The following is a 24,957-nucleotide window of genomic DNA, read 5'->3' as shown; positions in this document are numbered from 1 at the left end:
CATTTTTTCCTTTAACACCTTCTAAAACCTCACACTGAGCTCAGAACACATGCAATATGTTTTACTCCTTCACACACATTATAGTATATTTCATTAGAGATTTAAGCCCTTAAGTCACTCATATTGGCCACCAGGGTTCACTGCGTTTGCCCCTTCGGCGACTCATATTAGTGGCCTGTAACATGAATTACACACAAATCAAAAGGTCTCCATTAGCATCAAAAAGATGTGTTGTTCTCAACAGCTGAGTCGTCATGATTTAGCTGACCTCAAACAGTACTTGGTCATTATTTGATTGGATTCAGTGGGCAGGCCAGTCAATCATGCAACTAAGATGCAGTCTAAAGATGAGGTCAGGTAACATAATATGAAGATAGTGCCAATATATTAACTCATTCAGTACCAGCCAATTCTAGACCTAGTCTGAAAAGACGTTTAAAAACGTCTTTGGGAGTGAATGAGTTAAGTCTGCTACTGTGGCAGCTGGTGTCAGGATGATCAAGAAATGATCTCATCGAATACTGCAAGGGAGGAAGAGATAGCTGGATCAGATTAGAAGGACACAGTCAAACTGTGGGATGTCACATCGCTTCACATGCTGAATTCCTACGCCATGTTTGACAATCGAATGTGATGAGAGACCTTGTGCAAGATCAAGCATTTGGCGTGACTATGGCTCAGCGTTCCTGATGTGGCACGTTATGATTATGAAATAATTTTTAATAAAATGTATCAGGCACAGTAGCTAAACAGTAAGAACGCTCCATATTGCTGAGAGTTTTGCTCAGTAGTTCATTGTTTATCCTCAACGGTGTTCGTGTACAACTACTATTCATGAGTGGCCACTGCCCACTGTGTACAGCGCCAAAGCTAACTAAGCAATGGTCTATTTTAGGAGCCGTGATGAATCAGAACTTCCTGCCGTCCTCGGGCGAGTGAAGCCGTGCTGTTTGTCTCACACTAAGGTCATTATTTAACACTAAGTATCTTGCAACCGACAAGTCTCAATTTTGGGAGAAGAAAGCTGACATAATAAGGAAGTTATTCCACAGAGCCAAAGTAAAGGACAGTCAAGAAAAGAAACCATAGGTAGGAATGAGTCACCCGATGCTCCATCAGTCGGCTATGCATCGTCCTACATTGGCACTGAATCATCAGCTCTCTATGGGAGGAATTGTAGGACCTGTTGTGCTTCAAGATTTTTTTGTGTGCTTTAAATTCGTCTCTTTAATGAAACGCCGCAAATACCAAATGCTATTCTGAATTGAGCCTCAAAGCTATGCTGTTAGACTGGATGCGTCATCAGTTTCCTCAAAAAGTGTCCTCTTTCCATTCACATAAATTTGATCTGTTCCACAGATTAATCCTTACAAGTGCTTATTCATCATATTTTCCAAACAAACAATGCTATACTTTGTATTTTAAGAAAAGTTGGGAGTAATAATGATTGGAACGGAGTCGAAAATATCGTTTCAGTTCTACATCATCATCATTGTGAAGAACTTATAAATCCTCTTATGCTGTTGCACCATGCAGCTACTTGTGAAATACATTATAATACACTTTTGTATATTGTGATTTTTGTCAAAGATAGCTACCAAAATGGCAATTTTGCATGGTCTCAACTTTCTCTGGTTGAAACCATCAGCATACACGCAGACGGACACACGGAGAGAGAGAGAGAGAGAGAAAGAGAGATTCTTCAGTGAGATATGTTGGTGCGAGCATGGTACTTGTTTAGCCTGACCAAAAAGGACAGTCTGTGGTTTAGAAGGGAAAATATCTGGACAACGCGAATGGAATATTTGCTCCTTTTCCTTTAAAATATAGTAAAGGAGGTCTATTTCTGTAGCTCACTTGCAAAAATAGCTTATCAGTAATGTATACATTCTAATGGATGTATCTGATCAGTGCTGTGAAACACACAAAGGGGATACAGATGAGTGGCCCTCGTCATATTCTTTCTGCAGGGCACTGCCGACACCAGAGCTCTTAAAAGCTTACCATGCATAAATTGTGCATTAGGTTTGATTTGTTAATCAGTTTCTTCCATGAGCCACCACATCCTACGATACACGAACAAGACCCATATTCTGAGGGAGTATTTCCTTTCCAATGACTTGGATTTCCTGTGTCTGACGGAGACTTGGGCAGGTACTGGTGAGTACAACGCTTTGCTTGAATTGTTGCCACCCGACTGTGGTTTCCTCGATACCCCGAGGACATCAGGCCGTGGTGGAGGAACGGTGAGCATCTTTAAGAACAATTTCAAATGTAAACGGTGCACATTCACCACATCGGCCACCAGCTTTGAAGCAACCTTCTTTGAAGTCGGTCGTGTTTTCCCGGTGCTCTGTGCTGTCATTTACCGTCCTCCTAAATACAACAAAGACTTTTTAAGCGACTTTTCAACCTTTCTTGCGGAAATCAGGCTGAGATATGATCATATCCTCCTAATGGGGGATTTTAATATCCATGTGTGCTGTCCGGAAAAAACGCTAGCAAAGGACTTCTTAAGACTTATCGACTCTTTTAATTTCGTGCAGTATGTGACCAGCCCGACACATGAACAAGGTCATATTTTAGACCTTGTCCTTGCTTATGGTCTACCGGTGTCAAATCTGGAAGTCCTTGAAAATGGGATTTCTGATCACATGGCAGTTTTATTTGACGTAGTCTTATCGCGTGCTGCTGTGAAATCTGCCGCTCCTAGTTTTAAACGCCGAATTTTTAACCCTCGCACTGCTGGTCGTTTCTCTGATGCCTTTAATAACCTTTGCGTATCCTCGTCTAACACAGAGGAACTCACCTCTTGGTTCAACTCATCATGCTGTGCCATCCTGGATTTGGTGGCTCCTTCAAAAACTGTGCTCCCAAAACCTAAACCCGAGCCATGGTTTAACGACATTACCCGCGCAGCTAGGCAGGGGTGTCGCAAAGCCGAACGCAAGTGGAAAAATGACAAATTGCATGTCTCTTATCAAATTTGGAAAGACTGCTGGCGTAACTACCAGCTCACAGTAAAAGAGGCCAAAAGAGAATATCTGTCGGACCTTATTCAAGCTAACCGTCACAACCCACGCGCACTATTTAAAACAATAGATTCTGTACTCAAACCCCCTCTGCCTACTTGCTCGGATTCTTCACCCGAGATGTGCAACAGATTCCTTCAGTTTTTCATTGGTAAGGTCTCTACAGCTAGGACTCCGGTCTCAAATACCGCATCTGACCCCTCTGTCCATGTTCCATGTTCAGCTGTGCTAAATTCTTTTGAAACTGTGTCCTTGGCGCTTTTGGAGGATGTAGTTCGCCAGACAAAGCCATCTGGCTCCCCTTGCGACTCTCTTCCCCCGCACTTCTTTCAGGAGGTTCTCCCGAGTGTTGGCGCATCAGTCTTGGATATCATCAACAGCAGCCTCTCTTCTGGTGTAGTTCCCCAACAGTTTAAACATGCTGTGGTCCAACCCTTGATCAAGAAAGCTGGCCTTGATCCAGATGTGCTGTCAAGTTTCAGGCCCATTTCCAAGCTGCCTTTCATTTCCAAAATTCTGGAAAAAGTCGTGCACATGCAGTTGAAAATTTTCTTGGATGAACATAACATCTTGGAGGTCTTCCAGTCAGGTTTCAAGACGATGCATAGCACGGAGTCAGCCCTGTTACGCGTTTCTAATGACATCCTCCTGGCAAATGACTCTGGAGACCACGTGTGTCTAGTTTTATTGGACTTAACTGCAGCATTTGATACAGTGGATCACAGTATTCTGCTGTCTCGTTTGCAGCACTTGGTGGGCATTGGCGGCAGTGCTCTTGAGTGGTTTAGGTCCTATTTAGCTGACAGAACCTTCTGTGTCAGCCTTGGCTGCTCTGAGTCACGCACTGCTCCCCTGTCATGTGGTGTTCCACAGGGCTCAATTCTGGGGCCTCTGCTGTTCTCGCTGTATCTGCTCCCATTGGGTTCCATCTTAAGGAAACATGGTATTCCCTTCCACTGCTATGCAGATGACTGCCAGATCTATGTCCCACTGAGCAAGAAAGACGCCTTCTCATTAAGGCCACTCCTATCCTGTCTGGAAGAAATCAAAACCTGGATGGCACAAAATTTCTTGAGATTCAATGAAAAGAAGACAGAGGTGATATTGTTTGGTCCCAGTGGCCCTTGTACATTCCATCCTGTAGACTTGGGCCCCCTGTCTCCTTATCTTAAGTCAACAGTCTCAAACTTGGGCCTTAAACTGGACAGTGATTTCAAACTCGATCGGCAAATTGGTGCCGTTGTTAAATCCAGCTTCTTTCACCTTAGACAGCTGGCCAAAATAAAACCTCTCCTCTCACATGAACACTTTGAGATGGTAATTCATGCCTTTGTCACATCCCGGCTCGATTACTGCAATGCCCTTTACTTTGGAGTCAGCCAGTCCTCCATTAAGCGCCTTCAGCTGGTCCAGAATGCCGCCGCTCGCCTCTTGACTGGTACTCGTAAGAGGGAGCACATAACTCCTACTCTGGCATCCCTTCACTGGCTCCCCATTCATTTTAGAGTTATTTTCAAGATCCTCTTATTTGTTTTCAAATCTCTGAATAATCTCGCGCCACCTTACCTCTCTGAGCTCATCCGCCCCTACACACCTGCCCGGCGCCTCAGGTCTGTGGACCAGACTTTATTAGAAGTACCAAGAACTAAACTGAGGCTCAGAGGGGATCGAGCCTTTTCTGTTGCTGGTCCCTCTCTCTGGAATGACCTCCCACTAAACATTCGGCAAGCCTCCTCGCTGCCCATCTTCAAAACCCTCCTCAAAACTCACTTGTATTCTTTGGCATTCGACTCAGCATGACTTAGATTTGTTCTTGGTTTTACTGTTTGGTGCTTTCTACCGCCTTTATTACCGATTTGTCTTACTGTTTATTGTGCATGTTAAATTGCTCCATGTACAGCACTTTGTATGCAGCGATGGCTGTTTGAAAGTGCTCTATAAATACTGTTGACTTGACTTGACTTGACTTTCATGAAAGCATATACATGATGCAATGCCAGCTGCGTGCACGTGTGTAAAGTATGTGTTTGCATGTGTGTGTAGAATGAGGTTCTGCTGAGGCACACGTCTTCAAGTGTTATGCTAAAAGCTTTTCACTCATCTTTTTGATTTTATGTCTGCAAGACTAAGTGATCTCCATCTGCAGCAGCTCTCCACAGAGAGCTGTGGTTTCCCCCTGGCAACATACTCGCAGCCCCCCAACACTTCACACATCAGAACTAATGGCATCTGCTTTTACATACATGAACACTACCACACCTGCAAATACACATATTTGAGGGCCATTATTTAGCCTCCTACACACACGCGTGCGCACAAATACACACACACACACACACACACACACACACACACACACACACACACACACACACACACACACACCCGAGGGCTCCCATTCTCTAACATAAACAGACATACAGTAGTGTGTGCTTTTTTGTGGGAAATACTTAAACAACACCCACTGGATAAACACGAAGGAATAAACAGCATACTGCACTTGTAAGAAAACACCCAGAAAGCTAATGTGAGGGAAGGAAATGTATCATCATGTAAGAAGTGAAAGATTAGAACAGAAAATGGTTACTTTAAATTCCGGATGGTCTTTAAAGAAACAAAATTGAAAATCAATCACACAAGCAATTATTTGCTGTGTTAAACACACTGCCCGTGTCACTCTAAGGCAGTGTCTCTCAAATAGTGGGGCAGACAAGGGGGGTGCAAGGCTCCGTCAAGCGGGGCGCGTTTGACCTTGGGGAACATGCTTTTTGATTTAGATTTTTTTTTTTTACTGTCCTGGAATAAAGTGTAGTTGCACCTCCACTACATTAGGGGGCAGTGGCGCTCTCATTGGCAGAGTGTGCGCAGGGAGCATTCGAAGAGAGGAAATATGACGGAGCGTATGTAGCGCTTGGCTTCTTTGTGACTACGGTGACAGACTGCAGATCGGTGTGTTTACTGTGTCTAAAAATGTTGGTAGCGGACAGCATAAAGCCAAATAAATTAAGGCGTCACTTAAAGACATTACACCCCAATTACGCTGATAAGCCGCTTGAGTTTTTTCAGCGAAAACGTGCCGAATATTGCCAACAATCATGCCGCTTTGTGACTGCGACTTCAGTAAACTAAAATACAGGTCCCGGCGACACATTGAGCAGGAACCGAAAGTTGCTGTGTCCTGCTTCAAACCTCGCTTCGAAAAGCTGTGCATTGCAAAACGTGCTCATTGTAGCCATTAATCCAGACAACATCTTTGATTTAAAAAAAATAAAAAATCAGCACAAATTATTTTATATATTTTTGTTTTGCAGGTTAAATTTTTTTATTTTGTGTTTTGAGTTAATGTTGGTGATCAGTTTGAATGCATTATTTATTGATTACATGTAATTTTATTTTTCAGTATCGTATGGTTTGACATGGCCAGTCAAAAATGTTTACAGTTTAATTAAGGATTTAATTTTATTTTTGAATTTCAGATGCACTTTAAATCTTTTCTGTTAATAAAGCTATACTTTGTTGTAAGTTGGTCCATATTTCTTTCTTTTTTTATTCTCTTATAGGTTAATAAGAATACAGAGGTGTACTTCTAACAATTTTATAGACAAATGATACTATTTATAGTCGCGCGGGGGGGGGGGGGGCGCGAGATGCTTTCTTCTTCCTAGGGGCGGCATGACAGAAAATAATTGAGAAACACTGCTCTAAGGTTAGCAGCACATTTAGCATGGCTCTCCGTCATTTCTCATCATTCCTATGTGTATGATAATTGTCAGAAATGTAGCTTCTTTGTTGTCATGGAGGAGATTAATGATCTAGGAGCGACAACGCAATGTGTTTAGGCGCACTAGTAACCTGCCGAACGAGCTACTCCTGCGTAAATAGCATAGAGCTTTCCTCGACCATCATACTACCCGCATATGTGATATGAGCCAAGCAATGCTTTTTGGGACCATCTCGGTGGTTCTTATGGTCTAATATTGTCTTTTGACAGATGTATTGGCTTTTGAGTCTCAGTTTTGCTATTCAATATGTTTTAATGAGGCGTAAAATATTAATTCTGATGTGTAAACAGCATTGCAAAGCCGCTTATTTCGAGCCTCTCTCTCTCTATACACACACACAGACAGAAAGAGAGAGAGAGAGAGAGAGAGAGAGAGAGAGAGAGAGAGAGAGAGAGAGAGAGAGAGAGAGAGAGAGAGAGAGAGAGAGAAAGATAAAAACACACACACACACACACACACATTTTCAGCATCTGTCAGTCAAGCACCCATTATGAAATTGTGGGACAACAAAAGATCTTAATTACATTCACTTAAAATCTGTTTGTTATAATTACTGTGTTAACATTGTTGTAATAATACATCATTGTTGTAGTGGTTCAATTTTAAAATGGACAGTGACAAACTTTGCTCTTATTAGCACTTTTAGGCATTGATCACACCAAAACAGTAAATGTGTGCACTCCTGCACAAGATCAATTTTGCAAAATCTATAGTGAAGCCCAAGTGGCAGCAGATGTGATGCACACAGAAATTAGACATTGCCTAAGGAGCTTGGATTGGTGGGGGAAGCAGAGGTGGTGGGGGAAGCAGAGGATACTGTATGGTGGATGATGGGTTGAGGAGGAAGAAGAATAAGAAGGAGGGCTGGAAATACTGAAGGAAATTGAGAGTGAAGAAGAGAGTCAATCTGTGAAGACCAGCTTTTTCCAAAACAGGAAATAATCCCTCCAAAAAGTTGCCTGAGAGACTTTCTGCTATCCTCGGATGAGCTATCATGAGGTCCAAGTACACAAGAGACCTGTCAAGATCTTTCACCAGAGCCATAGTAGCAAAATGTTATTCTCTTAAAACCCTCACGCGCCTAATCTCGAGGACATGAAGGAAAAACAATGTTTAAAGCAGTGTTTCTCAATTATTTTCTGTCATGCCCCGCCAAGGAAGAGGAAAACATCTCGCGCCACCCTACGGCCGCACGGCTATAAATAGTATCATTTGTCTATAAAATTGTCTATACACCTTTGCATAACACTGTATCCTTATTAATGTATAAGAGAATAAAAAAAGAAAGATATATGGACCAACTTAGAACAAAGAATAGCTTTAGTAAGTGGAACAGAAAAGATTTAAATGTGTTACCATAGTGAACATGGCAAGCACACACGTGTTGTGTTATATTATTTTCTTATTTTATGTTAACTGTTTATGTTAAGAAACCTGCCTTGGGACTATGGCTGAAACCCCCCCTGCCAATTCAAAGCCTCAAATGTCTGCTTCTAGGCAAGGAGCTCAGCTCAACAGCTGAATGGGGAATACGCACCCTTCCGTTGCAGCAGAGTTACAATACTGACCTTTACAGATTTGGCTCATGGAATATCAGGCAGAGGTTAAAGATCAAACAAAGTGAGGCCAGCATTGACCATGGCGAACAGAGGAAATTTGTTTTGTGTTGGCTGATATCAATACATGGATGGTTGTATACAAAGGATTAAAAGAAATACAACCTTTCATTTGTAAAAGTTGGTATTAATTCGATGTAGTAAAAAATTGTTTTTTTATATATATATACTGTATATATATGTGAGAGCGAGAGAGAGAGAGAGAGGTTTTCCCCCTAAGGTTTACAATCATGTGACTATAACTGAAAGTAACAACACATAGGGTATGATGCACTCCTATTTATTTAACAACTACACATTCCAAAATATCAAATCAGTGTATCAATCAAATACTTGTTTTATAACACAAACACATTCTCATTCCTGATGGAATTTAAGCATAAATACGCAGCAAATTAAAACATTATTACGTTATCATCAGAAAGGCCGTGCCATGTGCTTTTGCTCATCAGAGGTTGCATTTCCCAATTTAAAAATACAAAACTGAAAGAGCTAATATGCATTGGTATGCAAAAGGGTTTCACTGTGATGATTCTCAGCCATTGGAGGAAAAAAAGTGGATGTGCAGTATGTGCTTGCCCATGGTGAGTGTCATTGTGTAAAAGGTACTTTTAACTTCAAATAAAAATTGTCTCCCAAGACGGAGCAGAAAAAAGCGGAATACATAAAGCCCCTCTTGACCTACATCTTCCATGATTAGCGATGCCCTAATAAGACCTCCTCTGCCTCGCTTTGCCGTGATTGAAAACCAGATTAACTGGCACTTGCCAGCTGAATTCAAGCTGGGACTCGAGCTGCCACTGTGCCAGATGTGGACAAGTTGGAGGATTTTTAAAAAGAGTAAGTTCAAAGCTTTGGCTGCGGGGAGTTTTCCAAAGAACCTCGAGAAAGAAGCCATGAAGTGGAGGAGAAAGCATTTGAAGAGCCGGCCACTTCTCCCATTAAAAGTCTAAAAGAAAAAGTCTCAAAACAACGAGGTGGCAGAAGCAAGCAGGAGCAAATATCAACACAGCTTCCCTGTGGGTTAAGTCAATGATGCTGAGCAGGTTGAATTTTGCAGACACGTTCATGCTAAAGTTAGCTAAACACAATTATGGGAGCGCAAATCATCAATAATACAGAATTTGGGAATTTGATTTCTTCTAAAACCAAACTTATGTTGCGGCAGGGAATAACGGCTCTGTGGGGTTTCCTTCGAGATGGTTTGTCGCACACTGAAGAAAACTCTCACACTTACTGCTGCAAACTAATTCTGATATCCATTTTTTTTCTTTCTACAAGCAAAATGACCGTGTAATTGCTATTTCCCTTCAGTAAATGAGATCAACCAAAAATTGCTCACTGCACAGAGAAACTTATGTTTGCATGTTCTCTCTTCATGCCATTTCACGGGACACTGTCCACCGTAATAAATCCAAAAATAGTGAGTAATTATGGGGAATGAATGGTGGCTGACTGAAAAAGTAAGAGAAAAATTTAGATGGGAGGTGCTGTATTACTGTTTTAAATTCAAATGACCATTACTACCTAATTTACTCTCTCTGAGAGGAGTGATTAGGTATTCTGGCTTCTCCGATCATGTGCATGCTACAATATCAAACAAACGGATGAGAACCATAGAAGAAGAAAACAACAAAGAGGACAACAAGAAGAAAACACAGAAGAAGAATACGACGCGACTCAGCGCAAAACATATCCAGCACAGAACGTATCGAACAACCATATTGTTTCACCTATAAAAAGCACACAGGCAGAAGTGAAAGATATGCAAAACCGGTGATGGAAAACATAATTATCCTGTAAGCAGAGAATGCAGGAAAAAAGCTGTTAGGTAGGGTGCAAAAAAAAAAAAAAAATAATAATCTGTGATCATCATCACTGGTTCAATGTTAAGTAAATTTCATTCATTTTGGTTGTTTCTATTTACAGTGTCGCCAGTAGGGAAAAACACATCGGATCTGTATTTTTGTATTTTCTGTAATTACAATAAAACTTGAAAATATTAAATTCGTGACACAATTTTAAATCTGTGAACCTGTAGTGCTTTATGATTATTCTTTATTTGAAAACACTTCAGGTTGACTTTTACACAACCGTTTCTGGCTACAATTATTTACAAAAGTCAGAAAAGTCCAGTCGCTTGCATGTGTTCAACTCCAACTACCATAGCTCCAGCTCGTACCTCTCTGTTGTTTTTTTCACCCTGACTCAGCACTCTCTCTTTTAACGACGAGACTCTGAAAGCCATCGCGGTCACATGGAATGCCAGCTCATCGAGTATTATCATGACTGCCTCCCCTGTTGCTCAGAGCCTCTCCCCGTTCCGAAAGCTTGTTGTTGTCTCCTTCTCTCTGATCAAATCTGATCATGTGGGTATGCAGTAGTGGCTCTGATAAAAATTGTAATGGTTGGGAATAGCACCCAAAAATACCGGGCCAAGTTGTGAAATATGGCAATGCAAATCACAGCTTTTAAATAGAAATCATTTCATACAGAGTCAGGTTTTACCAGTAAAATACAACAAATGACACAATGACAACCAAAAAGAACACGAAAGACTTACTTTGAGCTTGTCAAAACGTTCGGTGAGGGAAGACACCTGGTGCTCCCGGTGCCGCCCGACCAGTTTGCAGAGGGCACAAATGAGCTGGTCATCCACCAGGCAGTACATGTTGACCTTCTCGCTTTCGTGCTCCATGCAGGTTAGGCCGCGGAGGTGCGTGTCCGGCACAGGCTCCACCAGGCGATGACTCGTGAAGGGCTTCTTGTTGGGGTGCGTCGCTCGCAGACAGCGGTCACAGTACGACACCTCGCACGTGACGCACGTCTTGACGGCCTCGCGAGGCGGATCCTGCTCGCAGAACTGGCAGCAGACGCGCAGATCCATTTTAGCCACAAAAGCCGGGCTGTGGTTGGCGTTGGTGTGGTTAATGTGATTGGTGTGATTGGCGTGCGGGTGGGGGTGGCTGGAAGTGGCCGGGCTGCTCCGGGCGCTGCTTCCACTCGTGCCACCGCCACCACCGCCGCCAATTGTTCCGGCTATTGTGCCACTAATGGTGGCGGTGTAGGGCCGCTGCAGGCGCCGGCTCTCAGTAGGCGAATTGGGGCTGCTCAGGGAGGCCTTTTGAAAGCGGTCTATAATGTTCTGCAGCGTCACATTGCGCTTAAGGCCCTCCAGCCCGCGGTGATTCAGCGTGATGACGTAACGACAGGTGGGGCACTGAAAGGCCGTAACAGACTCAAGCGGCTTGCTGGAGGAGCAGTGAGACACCAGGATACGGTGGGCGCAGTTGAAGCACAGGCTGTGGGCGCACGGTAAGAGCAGAGGATCTTCAAACAATTCCAGGCAGATTGGGCAGGTCAGCTCAGACTCCAGTGTTTCCATCTTCAGTTGAACCTATCTAAAGGCAACATCAAATACCACAGAAGCTGGCCTTTTACCTGTGTTAAAAAAAAAAAAAAAAAAGGAAAATATAAAATCAATCATTTATGATCACGGATTAAACAAGATCAGACAGTACAGAACCACTTTGGTCTTGTAAATGTTCATCGCAAATGACATACTTGTCCTGGGTTGCTGGATTTTTTTAATATATCGGTGTTATGGGTGTGGTAAATTAGCGTTCAGCTTTACTTTACAAAATACGGACCATCTGTAACAATTGTCAACTCTAGCTTTAAGAATAGAACTATTACTCTTGGTTAATTGATTAAAAAAATGGACATACAGAATGTGCTTGTCAAAATAGGTGTCAAATGCAGTGCTAAAATTGGTAAATGTTGTTAGTTTTGGTCAAATGGAGTTTGACCTTGGACACACATGCTGCAATATCGGCACATTGGTGGGGTCAAGAGCAAGACTAAAGGCAAAGGAGAGCACCCCGTTGCAAATGTGCCCATATCTACAAGTGCTTACAGAGCAGCCAACCAGGAAGAAACTGAGGCTGTTCCTGCTGGTTATTCTATTGCTGTTAGCACTTTGAAATCACTTGGCCCCTCCTATCCTCTTGGATGCACCTCCAGATTTCATTGCAACGCCACTCTCAAATAGATTTTTTTTTTCAATTCGAGGCCGTGTTGCAGTGTGGCGCATAATCATCTGCAGATGCCATTCCGTCCTCAAATCCATAAGCCGGTACATACACTACCCAATGTAGGATGCACAATGCTAAGTGCAGCGCGAAAAGGACTTCGGTCTGAAAAAGAGAGTGATCATATTGCCCATGGGCAATAGGTAAAGAACCATATTTCCTTTGGAAAACAGCTCCTGTGGCATGTGCACAGCTTCTACAACCATATGCACTCATTCTCTCTGCTTTCTTGTTATTCATCTAAGGTTTTACGTGGTCATTAGCACGGAACCCAACTGTGTTCGGCGAAACAGAGCGGCTTCAGTTGTGAGCTACCACTGAGCGAGCAAGGAGAGGACAGAGTTGCTCTAACTTTTTAAGTACCAGGTTGGAAATTGCTCATATCTATTCAAGGGCAAAAAAAAAAGGAAAACAAAACAAGAGTCACAGGATACAGAGACGGAAGGCAGGGAAAGCCTCGTGACAATTAGAAGGATGATTGTTTCCCCTGGTAGAACAAGAAAATGCTGACAAAAATAAAAACACTAGAAAGCTGCACTTGTTGGTAAAGAAAACAAATCAGGAATTTAATTTAGAAAAAATAGACTTCTTCACCAGAGTTTACAAATGATGAGATGTAAAATGTCCAATAACACAAACACGACGAACTCAAGACAGAATCGGATAATTAAGACCATCAAATTGATAGCAGGTTTGATTTCTTTTTATCATTCAGTCCAGAGAATGAGTCAGCAGTCTGGACTTCTAAAGCTCAAGCGGTGCAACCTTAATATGACTGTGCCTAACGGAGCAGAGTGTTATAATTAACACCCCACTTTCACAAACCATCAGCAGGCCTATTAAGCCTCAGCCATGTCACCCTGGGGAGACAATGCAGACAGTGAGGGGAGCCGCTTAGGGGCACAGAGCTGCACAAAAGTGGTGAACACACACGCACACACACACATGCACGCTGATGCCGCCTGTAGTCTGCGAGTCTTGTTTACGAGTAACCTCTTGGGGAAAAAAAACAGAAGCTTCTGTTAATGCACAACATGTATGCACATCTGTACGGCACCAGCATGACACTCTCTTTATGGCAGATTATTGTTAAAAACATGGCAATGATTTACTTGGGTGTTTTTAATGCCCCCCCCCCCCTGCAAAAAGAAAAGCAACAATAAAAATATGTTAAATTGTTTGCAATTGCCAAGTGAGCTATACAATAACATCACAACAAATCAAACAGAACTGTGAAGCTCCGACACAGTTTTTGGGCAGAAAGCCTCTTTTATTAATGCAATAGTTAATGTCAAGTAGTATCAGCAGATCAGACAGACTGGCAGAGGAAATTTCCAAATGTGCAGGAAAAGTCTTTCGTGAGATAAGGTTGAGTAGCATCAGAAGATCAGGCAGGTGGGCTCTCTATTTCCAGGGCTGAAAGGAACAGAGAAAACTTGAACACAACGTGGTGAATTACACCGCTTGAGCCTGAAGGGGTTTCTGTGAGCCTTCATCCACGATGATGATTCCAGGCACCGACCTTTCTGTGTGGAGTTTGCATGTTCTCCCGGTGCATGCATGGGTTTTCTCCGTTTACTCCGGTTTCCTCCCACATTCCAAAAACATGCATGGTAGGTTAAAGGGACACTCTAAATTGTGAGTAGGTGTGAGTGTGAATGGTTATTTGTCAATGTGTGTCCCACGATTGGTCGGCAACCAGTTCAGGGTGCACCTCGCCTACTGCCTGATAAGAGCTGCGATAGGATCCAGCATGCCTGTGAGGGTCACAGGTGAGTGGCTCGGATAATGGATAGATGAGTTAAATCACATTATTTATGTACTGGAGAGTGGAGAGTGTGTGTATTTTTTAAGCGGTTTCCTTTATTGCTGGTACTTGTGTGCATTATGACCGCCAAGACTACACGCTTTGGTATTTCATCTATAGGTAATCCTACAAATAATTATGAATTTCGTTGAGATTTGTTTTAAAGCAAGGCCGGTACCGGTTCTGGCAGGGCCACCACAACTTGGCTCAAAACGGTAACGCACAGCATCAGTTAATGACTAAAGTTCAATGGCCTTCAATCTGACAAATTCAGGGTTTCCCACATCCCATGTGACGCCCAACACCATTTTTATAATTGTTCATAAAAACTTGGAAATGCACAGAGTCAGCTTATTGGCCCACCTACCTCAATATAACATTTAACGTTTAATTAAATGTAGCTACTTAAAAAGAAAGGAGGGGGAAAAATACAGATTGATGAGTTCTGGCAAAAGAAAATCTCAATTTTCAGATTCTGCATCAGAGCGGTCTCACTCAGTCAAACAAGGAGCTTTCATTCATTAGTTTATGACGTAACCACATGCCAAGCTACAGGCCAACAAGTCACGTTCCAGGGACTAGCTGGCCTGTTTGTGCAATTCAGAGACATCATTCACATTTCTTCCAAGGACACAAGTCATGATTATATGAGCAAGCTGCCATAGTGCAGCTCAATGAATACTTTCATTCTTGACAGTGTTGGCAAACATAACTCTAAAACCCGAATCATGGCATTTCCACTAATGCGTTCAGCTGAGCTTCTAAACCTTTAAGAAGCGGCACATTGTTTAAGTGGATCCTGTGGAATTCAGAAACATTATTGAATTGAATTTTGGACATTTTGTTTTCGGTTCTTTCGTGAAATTGAGTTTCAGTGTCAGGGCCAGGTATTCACTGTACTAGTTATTTGCTGCCATTATCTATTCAGGAAATAAAGACAACCCCAAAAAGACCTCCTGAGACCCCTGACATTAATTCAAAGTCGTGTTCCTTCGCAGTCTATGACAGCAGAAAAATGCCTGCGAGCAGTTGCGTCACGGAATGAAAAGGAACAAACTTATGAGCATATGCTGCTCCTTCCATCTATTCCAAATGTTTCATATTTTCCTCTATTTTTCCCTTCTTCTCCTAGCCTCAACTTGACTTTTCTCTCTTTCATTCTCGCTCTGTCTCAGCCCGAGAAAAGGTTGGTTTCATCGAACTTTTGATGCCTGTTCTCAGAATGTAAACAGTCGCACAGTCAAACGAGTGTTTCCATTCCCCATTCACTGCAGCTCAGCAGATCGGTTTAGAATTGGCTCTCAGGCCTGCGTATGAAAAGCAACTTTCATGTCTTTGAGGCGGTGTAATATTAAGTTCCAAAGGTAAAACATGCCATTGTGAGCCTTTGTCAATGTACAGAATAACAATTCAAATTCTTTAAAACAAAACTTTTTGACATTTCAGGGTGACTTTCCTACTTCAGTGGTGTACTCAGAACACAGAGCAGCAGGCATAGACACCGTTTCCATTCTGTGGTCCAATAGGTAGCTCTTAATGGAATCATATTGGCTGGGCCTGCACAGTCTAGGAAACAAGTCGGTGAGTGTTCATGTTGCTGTAGCTCTGCCCAGGAGGGAGTGGGACTCATTTTTCTCCCTGGAGTTTCAGGGCTCAGACTGGCTCACTTTAGTTCACGTTTCAATGAAGATAGACAATTTTACACCGAACAGTGTCTCAACATAAAAAAAGAATACCAATCCCTCCAACGATACTCAGTTTGCACTTTTGCATTCATCAAAAGTCTGATTTACAATTCAATGTGCTTACAATCAGTGTTTAATTAGACGGGTATGAGAACATGAATCGTTAAAAATGGGCTTGAAGGACAAAAAGGGATCAATTGGCAAATACACCTAACATGGGATAAGGCATTTTACACTTAAGGTAGTTTACAAACGCTGTTAAGATAAGCAAGATTAAGGCAGGTCACACTGCACTTCCTGTTCGTGCTCTTATTTTGAAACCTATTCACACCACTTCTGGGGCACCACTTATGCTGATGTCAGACTATACGAATCTCGCCCGATTTTGGGTCGACAGACATGTCACAGACAACCATAGTGTCTTGTAGCCGATTTTGAGTTATCTTGAGGCATCATAGCCCGTGAAGTGTGAAATACTCAACGATAGGTCGTGCGATGTCTGGGATGCTTCACAACCACAATGACGAAAATCTGGCATAAATCGGAACTGCTTATTGTATAAAAGAGGATACCGACTGGTTATTCATTATCAAGTTAAATGTTCTACTTCCTCCTTTGTGTTCATATTTGCTGATGAGTCAAACTAACATTTCATCAGAATATTTGATCATTTGATCATATTTTCAGTTGGCTGCTCAAATTCTAACACATCCAAGAGCTGCATCTCTAACTTCCATGTTCGATTGTCTTTTTTTTTTTTTGTTTGTTTGTTTTATCAAACACTTGTTTCAGGACCCTGGGATTAACTTGCAAAATAAAAAAAAAGGTCCTCAAATGAAGTAATTGAAAAATTCTGCTCAAAGAAAAAGTCATTTCAAGCCTTGTGTACTAGTGTATACTAATCTATTACTAAATACTAATACTTTTTAATACTAAAAAAAATACTAATTAATAAATACTAATACTTGTGTATTAGTACTTAAGTGCATGTTAGCAAAATGCAATCAATAATAATAAACTCAACAATCTCTAGTCCCCAGTTCGAGCGCTCAAAGACCTTTGACCCAAGATAATCAATTTGAGTGTGTTGTCATTCAAATCTTGAGGATTCTTGATCTGACATGTCAATTGGTTGGTAATCGGTGACTGGTTGAGAAGTGAGAAAGAATGTAACAATTTGATATTTCTATGTAGTCTAGACAAACATCTACTGTTGAGTAGTGGTTCAAATAGTTAAACATTGGTGCCACCTTTTGTCTGACATCACCTATTTTTAAATTCAGCATACTTTCAGCAAAGCCAAAGGACATGTAGAGGTAAAGTTAAAGACATATTTATGCAGGCCAGGATAGCAGTGCACATGGTTCTTTCTACTGAGTTTTGCATGCCTACAGGGCTACTTTTTTCTGCCTAGATAAATTTAAATTCAAATTTTTCAGTCCTGCCACTATGCCACATTTCTGTATAAAAATGAGCTGTGCTTGAGCATAGCATTAGCTTGGATTATGTTTCAAAATGTGCTTCTCCGTGTTCTCACCTTGAATAGAAAATATGCTTGTATTGTTGATGCTCTAACCCGGGTTATTTATTTTCAGTTTGCCACATGTATTTGTTACCTTACCACTGCTAAGTTGTTACGCTTTGATTTGAACCATGACTGTTGGAACCTTTGTTTAAAACTATCAAGATAGATTTCACTAAAATGACGGTGGTGGAGGATTCCCGTTGCATAATAAGAGAACACAAGAAGCCTTCTCATCTCTTTGAGCTGCAGAGGATTTCACAGAACACCAATGTAGTGGGACCACACTCCTGCATCGCTTAGTGATGCGTCCATTACAAATGTGTTTTTGTCCAAATGAGCCGAGGAAGATGGGAGGACAGCCTATCACACATTTATATGTGGCCGAACATGCAGGATAGGCCAGGATGAACAGAGCTCATTGGAAAGCATTTAGTATTTCATTCTTTCTGAAACTTGTGCTTTAGTGTCCAAGAGCTTCAGTAATCTTCGAAATGCAGGTTTGCTTAAATTGCTCAAATTATTTATTATCATATATTTTTCCACCGTTGTGGAGTTAATAGTCTTTAGATGATTTGAAATTCCAAACTTCACGTTTTTATTTTTTTTATTTTGCTTATTTCTTAGATTTCTGGATACCACTGCGGTGAGATATTAAATGTGACCAAAGACACAAATGCAAGTTTGTTTTGTTCACAAAACTCTGAAATCTTCATAGGTGTGAATAGTTGTTCGTCTTTGTGTGCCCTGCGATTGGTTAGCGGCAAATTCAAGGTGAACCCCACCTACTGCCTGACGTCAGCTGGGATAGGTTCCATCACATACACACACACACACACACACACGTGCACTCATGCACACGCACGCACGTGACCCTCATGAGGATGAGCAGGTCGATAAGTGGTTGGATGGTACATGGCGGTGCGAAAACTATTCAACGTTCAGATCCATCAAGTTTAGGATGAAAGATTTTTCACTGCTCAAGGTCACATGTAATCAAAATGAAGCTGAAAACTTTTTGATCCTGTTTTAAGTAGAAATTTTTGCTTTTCTGTTCTAAGTGTAGAATTTTCAGTTTATCACAATTGGAATTGTTCCAACTCATACCATTGTATTCCTTTATAACACCTGTCAAAATGATTGATATGATTGATGGAAGTGCTGCTCGTGGTAGAACATTACACCTTGCAGAAATCAAACTTGCTTGTGTTTACAGCTGACACTTAATCAGATTTGATTTTTCAATGCGATCATGACTACGTGCGTGTGAGAGATCATGACGTTTCCTTAAAGGCTTACCTTTTACCGGAATTTTCTATAAATATGTAAATGCATCCCAGACATGGGTGAAAAAGCAATCCGTGCCATGCAAACGGCATCCTGGGCTTCCGAAAACAGGATCTTTTCCGTGGGTAATTGCAATTCCTAACCCACCCATGCAACATATAAACAGTATATTAGACTGGAAAAAGACTTTCAAGAAAACAATCAGCTTCTGTATTAAGATTGACGATATATTCCTGGGTTAAACAGCCAGTAACTGCGCAGGATGCTGCACTAAAATGAGCCAGACAGCTAATACACGAGATGTCAGATACATTACCAACACACTGACAAAATGTATTATCATATGGATTTCATGCCCTGAGAGTAGAAATGTCAAATTAATGCAAAATATGTAGAATCAACACCAGAGACAGTGTTTTTGGATGAATGCTCTGTAGGCTTGACACAAAAACAGTGAACTTTCACACACAAGACTCATTTTGGCGGGTAAGCTCCACAGAAGTGTAGACACCACGTTTTTGCATTTCAACCACAACAGAGATTTTTTTTCCCTTGCAACGCAATGCAATATCTTCACTTCATACTTCGCTTAACAACATGAAAGCCATCATGATCATTCGCTTACGCTTATCCAAGGTTGGATCGCAGGGGCACCAGCTTAAGCAGAGAAGCCCAGACTTCCCTCTCCCAAGCCATTTCATCTAGCTCCCGCTGGGGCATTTCCAAGGCAGCCAGGTGATATCGTCTTGACAGCATGTCCTGGGTCATCCAACCTGAGCAGTCACGTTGTCTTACTTGAGGGGTTCGAGTCAAAGGGGCCGCCCTCTGGACCCAGGCCTGGAAGCGGGGCTGCTTGCCGAGTGCCTGGGTGCTGGGCCTGCACCCATGTGGTCCAGCTGGGCACAGCCCGAAGTGGCAACATGGGTTGGTGCATTTTTGACTTTTGAAACGTCAGTTCCTAATGTGAACAGGCACCATTGCCACATAAATATGAGAGCTACATCACAATAAATAATTCTATAATTTGGGTCACAAGTCAAATAAGTGGTGCTGCTTGCTATTAAAGCTTTCTTGCCCAAAGTGCAAGCGTGCGCTTTCCCCCTTGTAAACATCCAGGGGGACCACTTGCTACTTCAACTCTGGCAGGGGCACCATTAATAAAGCAAGACGTGTTACTAGGCCTCTCAGTTATTCATGATTGCCAGAAAAGGGAAAAAGGGAAGATGGAAGATGGATGCAGGAGTAAACAAAGAGAGATGACCACAAACAAAGTGAGGGTTAAAAAAAAATGCATGAAAACAGATCCAACTAAAATGAGTGGTGAAGAGACTTGGGAGTGGCGGGAGAATAGTGAGACCTTGCGATCGGGGTGGAGGTTGGGAGCATTGGGGTGGGGGTGGTTCCTGTCCTCTGTCTGGTGCTACAAAGTCAGACCTTTCTATTTATACCACACTAATGTTGGGAATTTCCTTTGATGGGGGGTTTGAGTATGCTATTGTTTTCCGTGGTTGCTGTTTGATTGACTTCAGCCTCCACTGCCTTACATAAATGTATTTACTAATAAAGCACTTATTTGACTCCTTTGCAGATGCTCACTCTCATTCCAAAAACCAGAGGTAACAAATCACGTTTGTTGACAACTGATCATCTCAGAGGATATGTGTGACAAAAGTGGGGCACAAGTTGTGCTCAATTTGCGTGGGACACAAAACAAGTGCCAATGGCCTCATAACACAACTGTCGCAAGGAGTGGTTCCCAACCTTCATTGAGCAAGGCACCCATTTTACTTGAGAAAAATCTTGCGACACACCACCAGGCAAACATCTAACCAAAAGAATCAATAATGAAGAATGACGGTCTTGTCTCAATTTACTTAGTATAAAAGCTCGGCCCATATGATAATTGAATGATGAATAATGAATAATTGACAACAGTTGAACACACAGGATTATTGTACCTTCTGCCATCAAATGAAAAATAACTTTTTTGTTCTGCTTGTCACGATACATGTCGCTGGTGTAGATGGATGAACAAAAATAGCCATCCATCCATCCATTTTCCGATCCGCTTACCCTCACAAGGATCTCTCATAGAACAGTCGTGTGCAACAGCACTTTGGTTAGTCATCATTGGTCTAAAGGCAAATTGATGGTCATCAATTTGATTTGATAAACATTGAAACATAAAGCAATTTAAATAATTGGAGCTGCCAATGTTTCATTTTCATCATATTTTATGAGCACTGCAACCTATACGTTGTCCAGTTCTTCTTTCTTCTGAATGTTTTTCATACTAAACACTTTGGGGCTATTTTCTCCTGCTCTGTTTATTCATGGGGCCAAATCCAAGGAGGAAGACTAATATAAGTCCCAGCACTTACGCAGGTTTTTAATCAGGGGAGCTAAATTGGCTATTTAAATCAGTCAAACAGACCAATTGCACTCTGGCCTTAACTTGAATATTGTGGCCCTGTTGCAGTGTAAAACGAAGGCAGACTACAATTTTGCTTTGACAAGATCACAAGGAGATTTCACGTTTTTTTTTCTTTTTTAGATGTGGGATTATGAAGGAATTTTATGCAGTGCATTGCAACAAAATAAGATGAAGTATAGTGCTATTCTTGGTTTATATTGATTGTCATGATTTTATTGAAATTAAATATATATCTCAATGGCAGGCACTGACATATTTCATGGGAAATTGGAGAGGCAGAGCATCAAAAACAATTGATCACCTATGGATCTGAGCGTTGGACTGAGCTTCCCGAAACAACCCAGAAGTGATACCCGATAAAAGGTTTCGTGTATTGATATGAGAAGTAATCACTGAAAGCATGAAGAACATTGGTTGAAGAATGAACAGAATATACTGATAAGAACCTCTGAGGAATTGGCGGATTAAAGACAAATCCCTCACACTCATCGCTTTGCTTGGACTACAATCATGTTTCCCCCTCCTCAATCCTGAAACGTCTCTTTTCTCTGGTCTATTCCAGGCTAAATGTTGCACACCATTGTTACGTCTCACCAGTCTGTATCAGCACAAAAACAGAAAAAGGGGTCAGCTCTGTTGTTTGACCGTTAATCCAACAGTAGGGTTCCACATAATGCCAAACATTTGTGTAGAAACAGAGACAGTGAATGTTCTACATCATCCTGGACCCACACTGTTGTGTTACATGTCACACTGTCATAGCGGAGCAAAACACTACGGTAGCCTCGTTATAATTAGTAATGCAAATAGGCGTTGTTTTGTAAATGATATGGCACTCCTAATCATGTGAATATCTTGAAGTGGCTGCCTCCTCTTGTTTTGCCCCCACCCTCTCTTAATACTGTACATATTATTCATTATTAATACAATTCTCAGCTTCTATTTGCCATCCCCTGTCACTCTACTTTTATCAAACTGTCCCCCAAGGCCAATGCTGAAATCAACATAATCAGTAATGTGTTGTGATAGTAACAAGTTTCCACCAAAGTATCCATCCATCCATGCGTTTCTACCGCATTTCATGTTCAGTATCATTGGTGAGTTGAAGCCTAACACAGTTTATTGTGAGTGAATGGTAGATTACTGCTTAGACTTGGTTTGAAAAAGCAGAAACACCTCATATCACGGTTATTAGGTTGCAGGGTGTACAGGTCCTAAAGAAGTGCTGGGATATGTCAATGTAAAAACGGTACTGTACTTCATCATTTTAGTACAAGTCATTTTTAGAGCAGCTGTATGCAGTTTGACAGACAGCGAACAATGTCCAAATACAAAGTGAATCTCACTTGCTTCAAGATTTTTATTTGTCACTCCCATTGAAGTTCACTGTCAAACTGACACATAAAACAAAGTAGAAAACAATGAACGCCTGCTCACACACCATACATGCCAACTCCTTGAAATCTTGATGGAGACATAACCTGAACAGGTTTGCTTCTTGAAAATTATGCGTTTCTGTTAAAAAATAAAAATAAAACTCCATGACCACACCTCTCCACAAACTTGTGAACATCTACGCCTTTCTGGAAGATAGGAGGTGTGGAACACTCAAAGTTTAGGGTGATGATGGGATGGGAGTGTGTGTGTGTGTGTGTGTGTGTGTGTGTGTGTGTGTGTGTGTGTGTGTGTGTGTGTGAATAGGGCTTGTTGACATGAGGCAGGGGTTGGACCAGGTCCGACAGTGCTGGTGCCAGCAAGTTGGATCATGGGAAACATATGCAGCACCGCAGGAGCACACGCAAGCAGCTGGCAGCTAACTAACCGAGTGGTGAAGGTCAGCTGCCTCTTCATCCTCAGCTGCTGTTAAGTTAGGGTGGAGAAAATAACATTGCCACTCACTCTTTGCTGTCTGGGTGGAATCATAGGACTTCATTTGCATTGCATTTCAACTAGGCTTCCACTAAAACCAGAAAATAATTGTTTTGACTGTGTGTTTAAGTGACAACAGGTTTAGAGGACTGTTTTAATAAAGTTGTAACCGGCACGTTTTGAAACTATTCCAACATAGCAAACACAAAACCTCCCCTTTTTATGACACTGTGCTTGCACAAAGGCACCCTTTGGGCTCTATGTTGGTGCTGGGTACAAGTCTAGAGTGAAGTGTGGTCTAACTGTTCGCAGGGGCAGGCTCCACCAAATGGTCGTATTTTTGCCGACGCACGCTTCTTGGCACAGTTTGAAACATGCCTTCTGCGCCATTGTGGGCGTGAACAAAGCGGAAGCTCAAACTGATTTGACGGAGTATATGGAGGAGGTCAAAGTGTGCAAAATACGTTTATAAAGAACTGCAAGCAGGCTTCCACAGGCAGATGTTAAGTTGGCCAGGGTGATCATAGATCATGCTGTGAAGTGGACACCTGAGAGCTGACTTCCAAAGTGCGTGTCCATGTGTGATACAATACAATACATGCTGATTTATATAGCGCTTTCACAACAGCGCCAGCTGTAACAGCGCTTAACAAAACAGTTAACATAAAGTAAAATAATAAACACAACACATAACATAAAACACGGACAGTCATGCAGTTCTAACCACTTTTCCATCAGACGCTTTGTTGTTTGAAGCAGTTTGAGATGAAAGAGGAGAGAATCAAAGTGTCCTTTAACCAGTGGATCAGAGACGTCAAGTTCAAAATGTGCACACATCGGCTACAAGCTAAGTTTCAAAGTCAACAAGAAGCTGTAGCATCCATTGACGAAAAAAGAGATTGGTTCGCTTCTCCTGTCCCATGGAAATCCATTTCAATTCCAAGCGGCGACTCACGGTTCCAAATACGCATCGGCGCTCTGCGCCGACGCTCCTCTCTGCGCCGACGCTCCTCTCTCCTCATCCTCAACTTCAGCAGCCATCCATCCAGCCGCACCAACGCCGACTGTCCAACAGCGCCGACATTGACACTGAACAAAACGGGGTTGTGAAAAATGCTGCCCATTACAGGCGCAAAAAACACAAGCGCCCCAGGTCTGTCCAGCACCGAGTCAATGGCGCCGACATTCCTCCCAATCACAATCTGTGCTGGTACAGGCGTGCTGCCGAGAAGGCGCAACCACCAAGCACAGATACTTCTCCTTTGACGAATTTCATGGCCAAAAAACGCTGAAAACAGTCCATATCAGGTCCACACGATGAAACAACAAACAACATGTGATAAAACAAAAGACAAAAACAGCAAAAAAGAACAAAAAAGCAAGGCTCTTGAAGAGCACTTGCCGAAGGCTGCCTACTCTGGCGCCATCTTGGAAAAAAAAATGCTATGCCGCGACCAGGGGAGTGATTTTCAAAATATAATAAAAATGGGAATAATAATGTGTTCAATAAATTGATTTCTACAAGATTCCCAGGGTTCTATGCCCGCTGTTGTTGTAACTATGAATGAAATATGACAACATCCAACACAGCTACCCGCTGAGCTCAGAATTCGTCTGCTTGCATCTCAAATCAAATTCACCAAATACACATTTCATGACCTGCGCCAATAGTGAAGATTTTGTTCCAGTAGGTGTAAAGCTTAGTCTACTTTCAGCACCTAGTCTTCAAATGTGGTGTGTCAAAAAAACAAAACAAAACAAAAAAAACCTCCAACCTCGGTATGCCACTACGCTCAGTATGGTGCAGAGCCATCTGCCAAATTTCCAAACAC

The 24,957-nt window shown here is 42.0% G+C and overlaps 1 protein-coding gene across 3 annotated transcripts in view; it reads right to left on the bottom strand.

Moving 5' to 3' along the window:
• The window catches only part of mid2 (midline 2), a 125,203-nt gene that overhangs the window by 58,885 nt on the left and 41,361 nt on the right, over window positions 1-24,957 (bottom strand). For all 3 annotated transcript variants that reach the window (XM_086136978.1, XM_086136972.1, XM_086136988.1), the window contains one exon: window positions 10,994-11,871. In XM_086136978.1, the coding sequence (XP_085993104.1) occupies window positions 10,994-11,815 (822 nt within the window). In that variant the 5' untranslated portion in view covers window positions 11,816-11,871. The remainder of the gene's footprint in view (window positions 1-10,993; window positions 11,872-24,957) is intronic.

Source organism: Hippocampus guttulatus, chromosome 2, assembly GCF_054856545.1.
Source record: "Hippocampus guttulatus isolate MCC_2025c chromosome 2, RoL_Hgut_1.0, whole genome shotgun sequence".
Lineage (NCBI taxonomy): Eukaryota > Metazoa > Chordata > Actinopteri > Syngnathiformes > Syngnathidae > Hippocampus > Hippocampus guttulatus.
The sequence above is the reverse complement of the archived record's forward strand: the minus strand, read 5'-3'. Positions and strand labels throughout refer to the sequence as shown.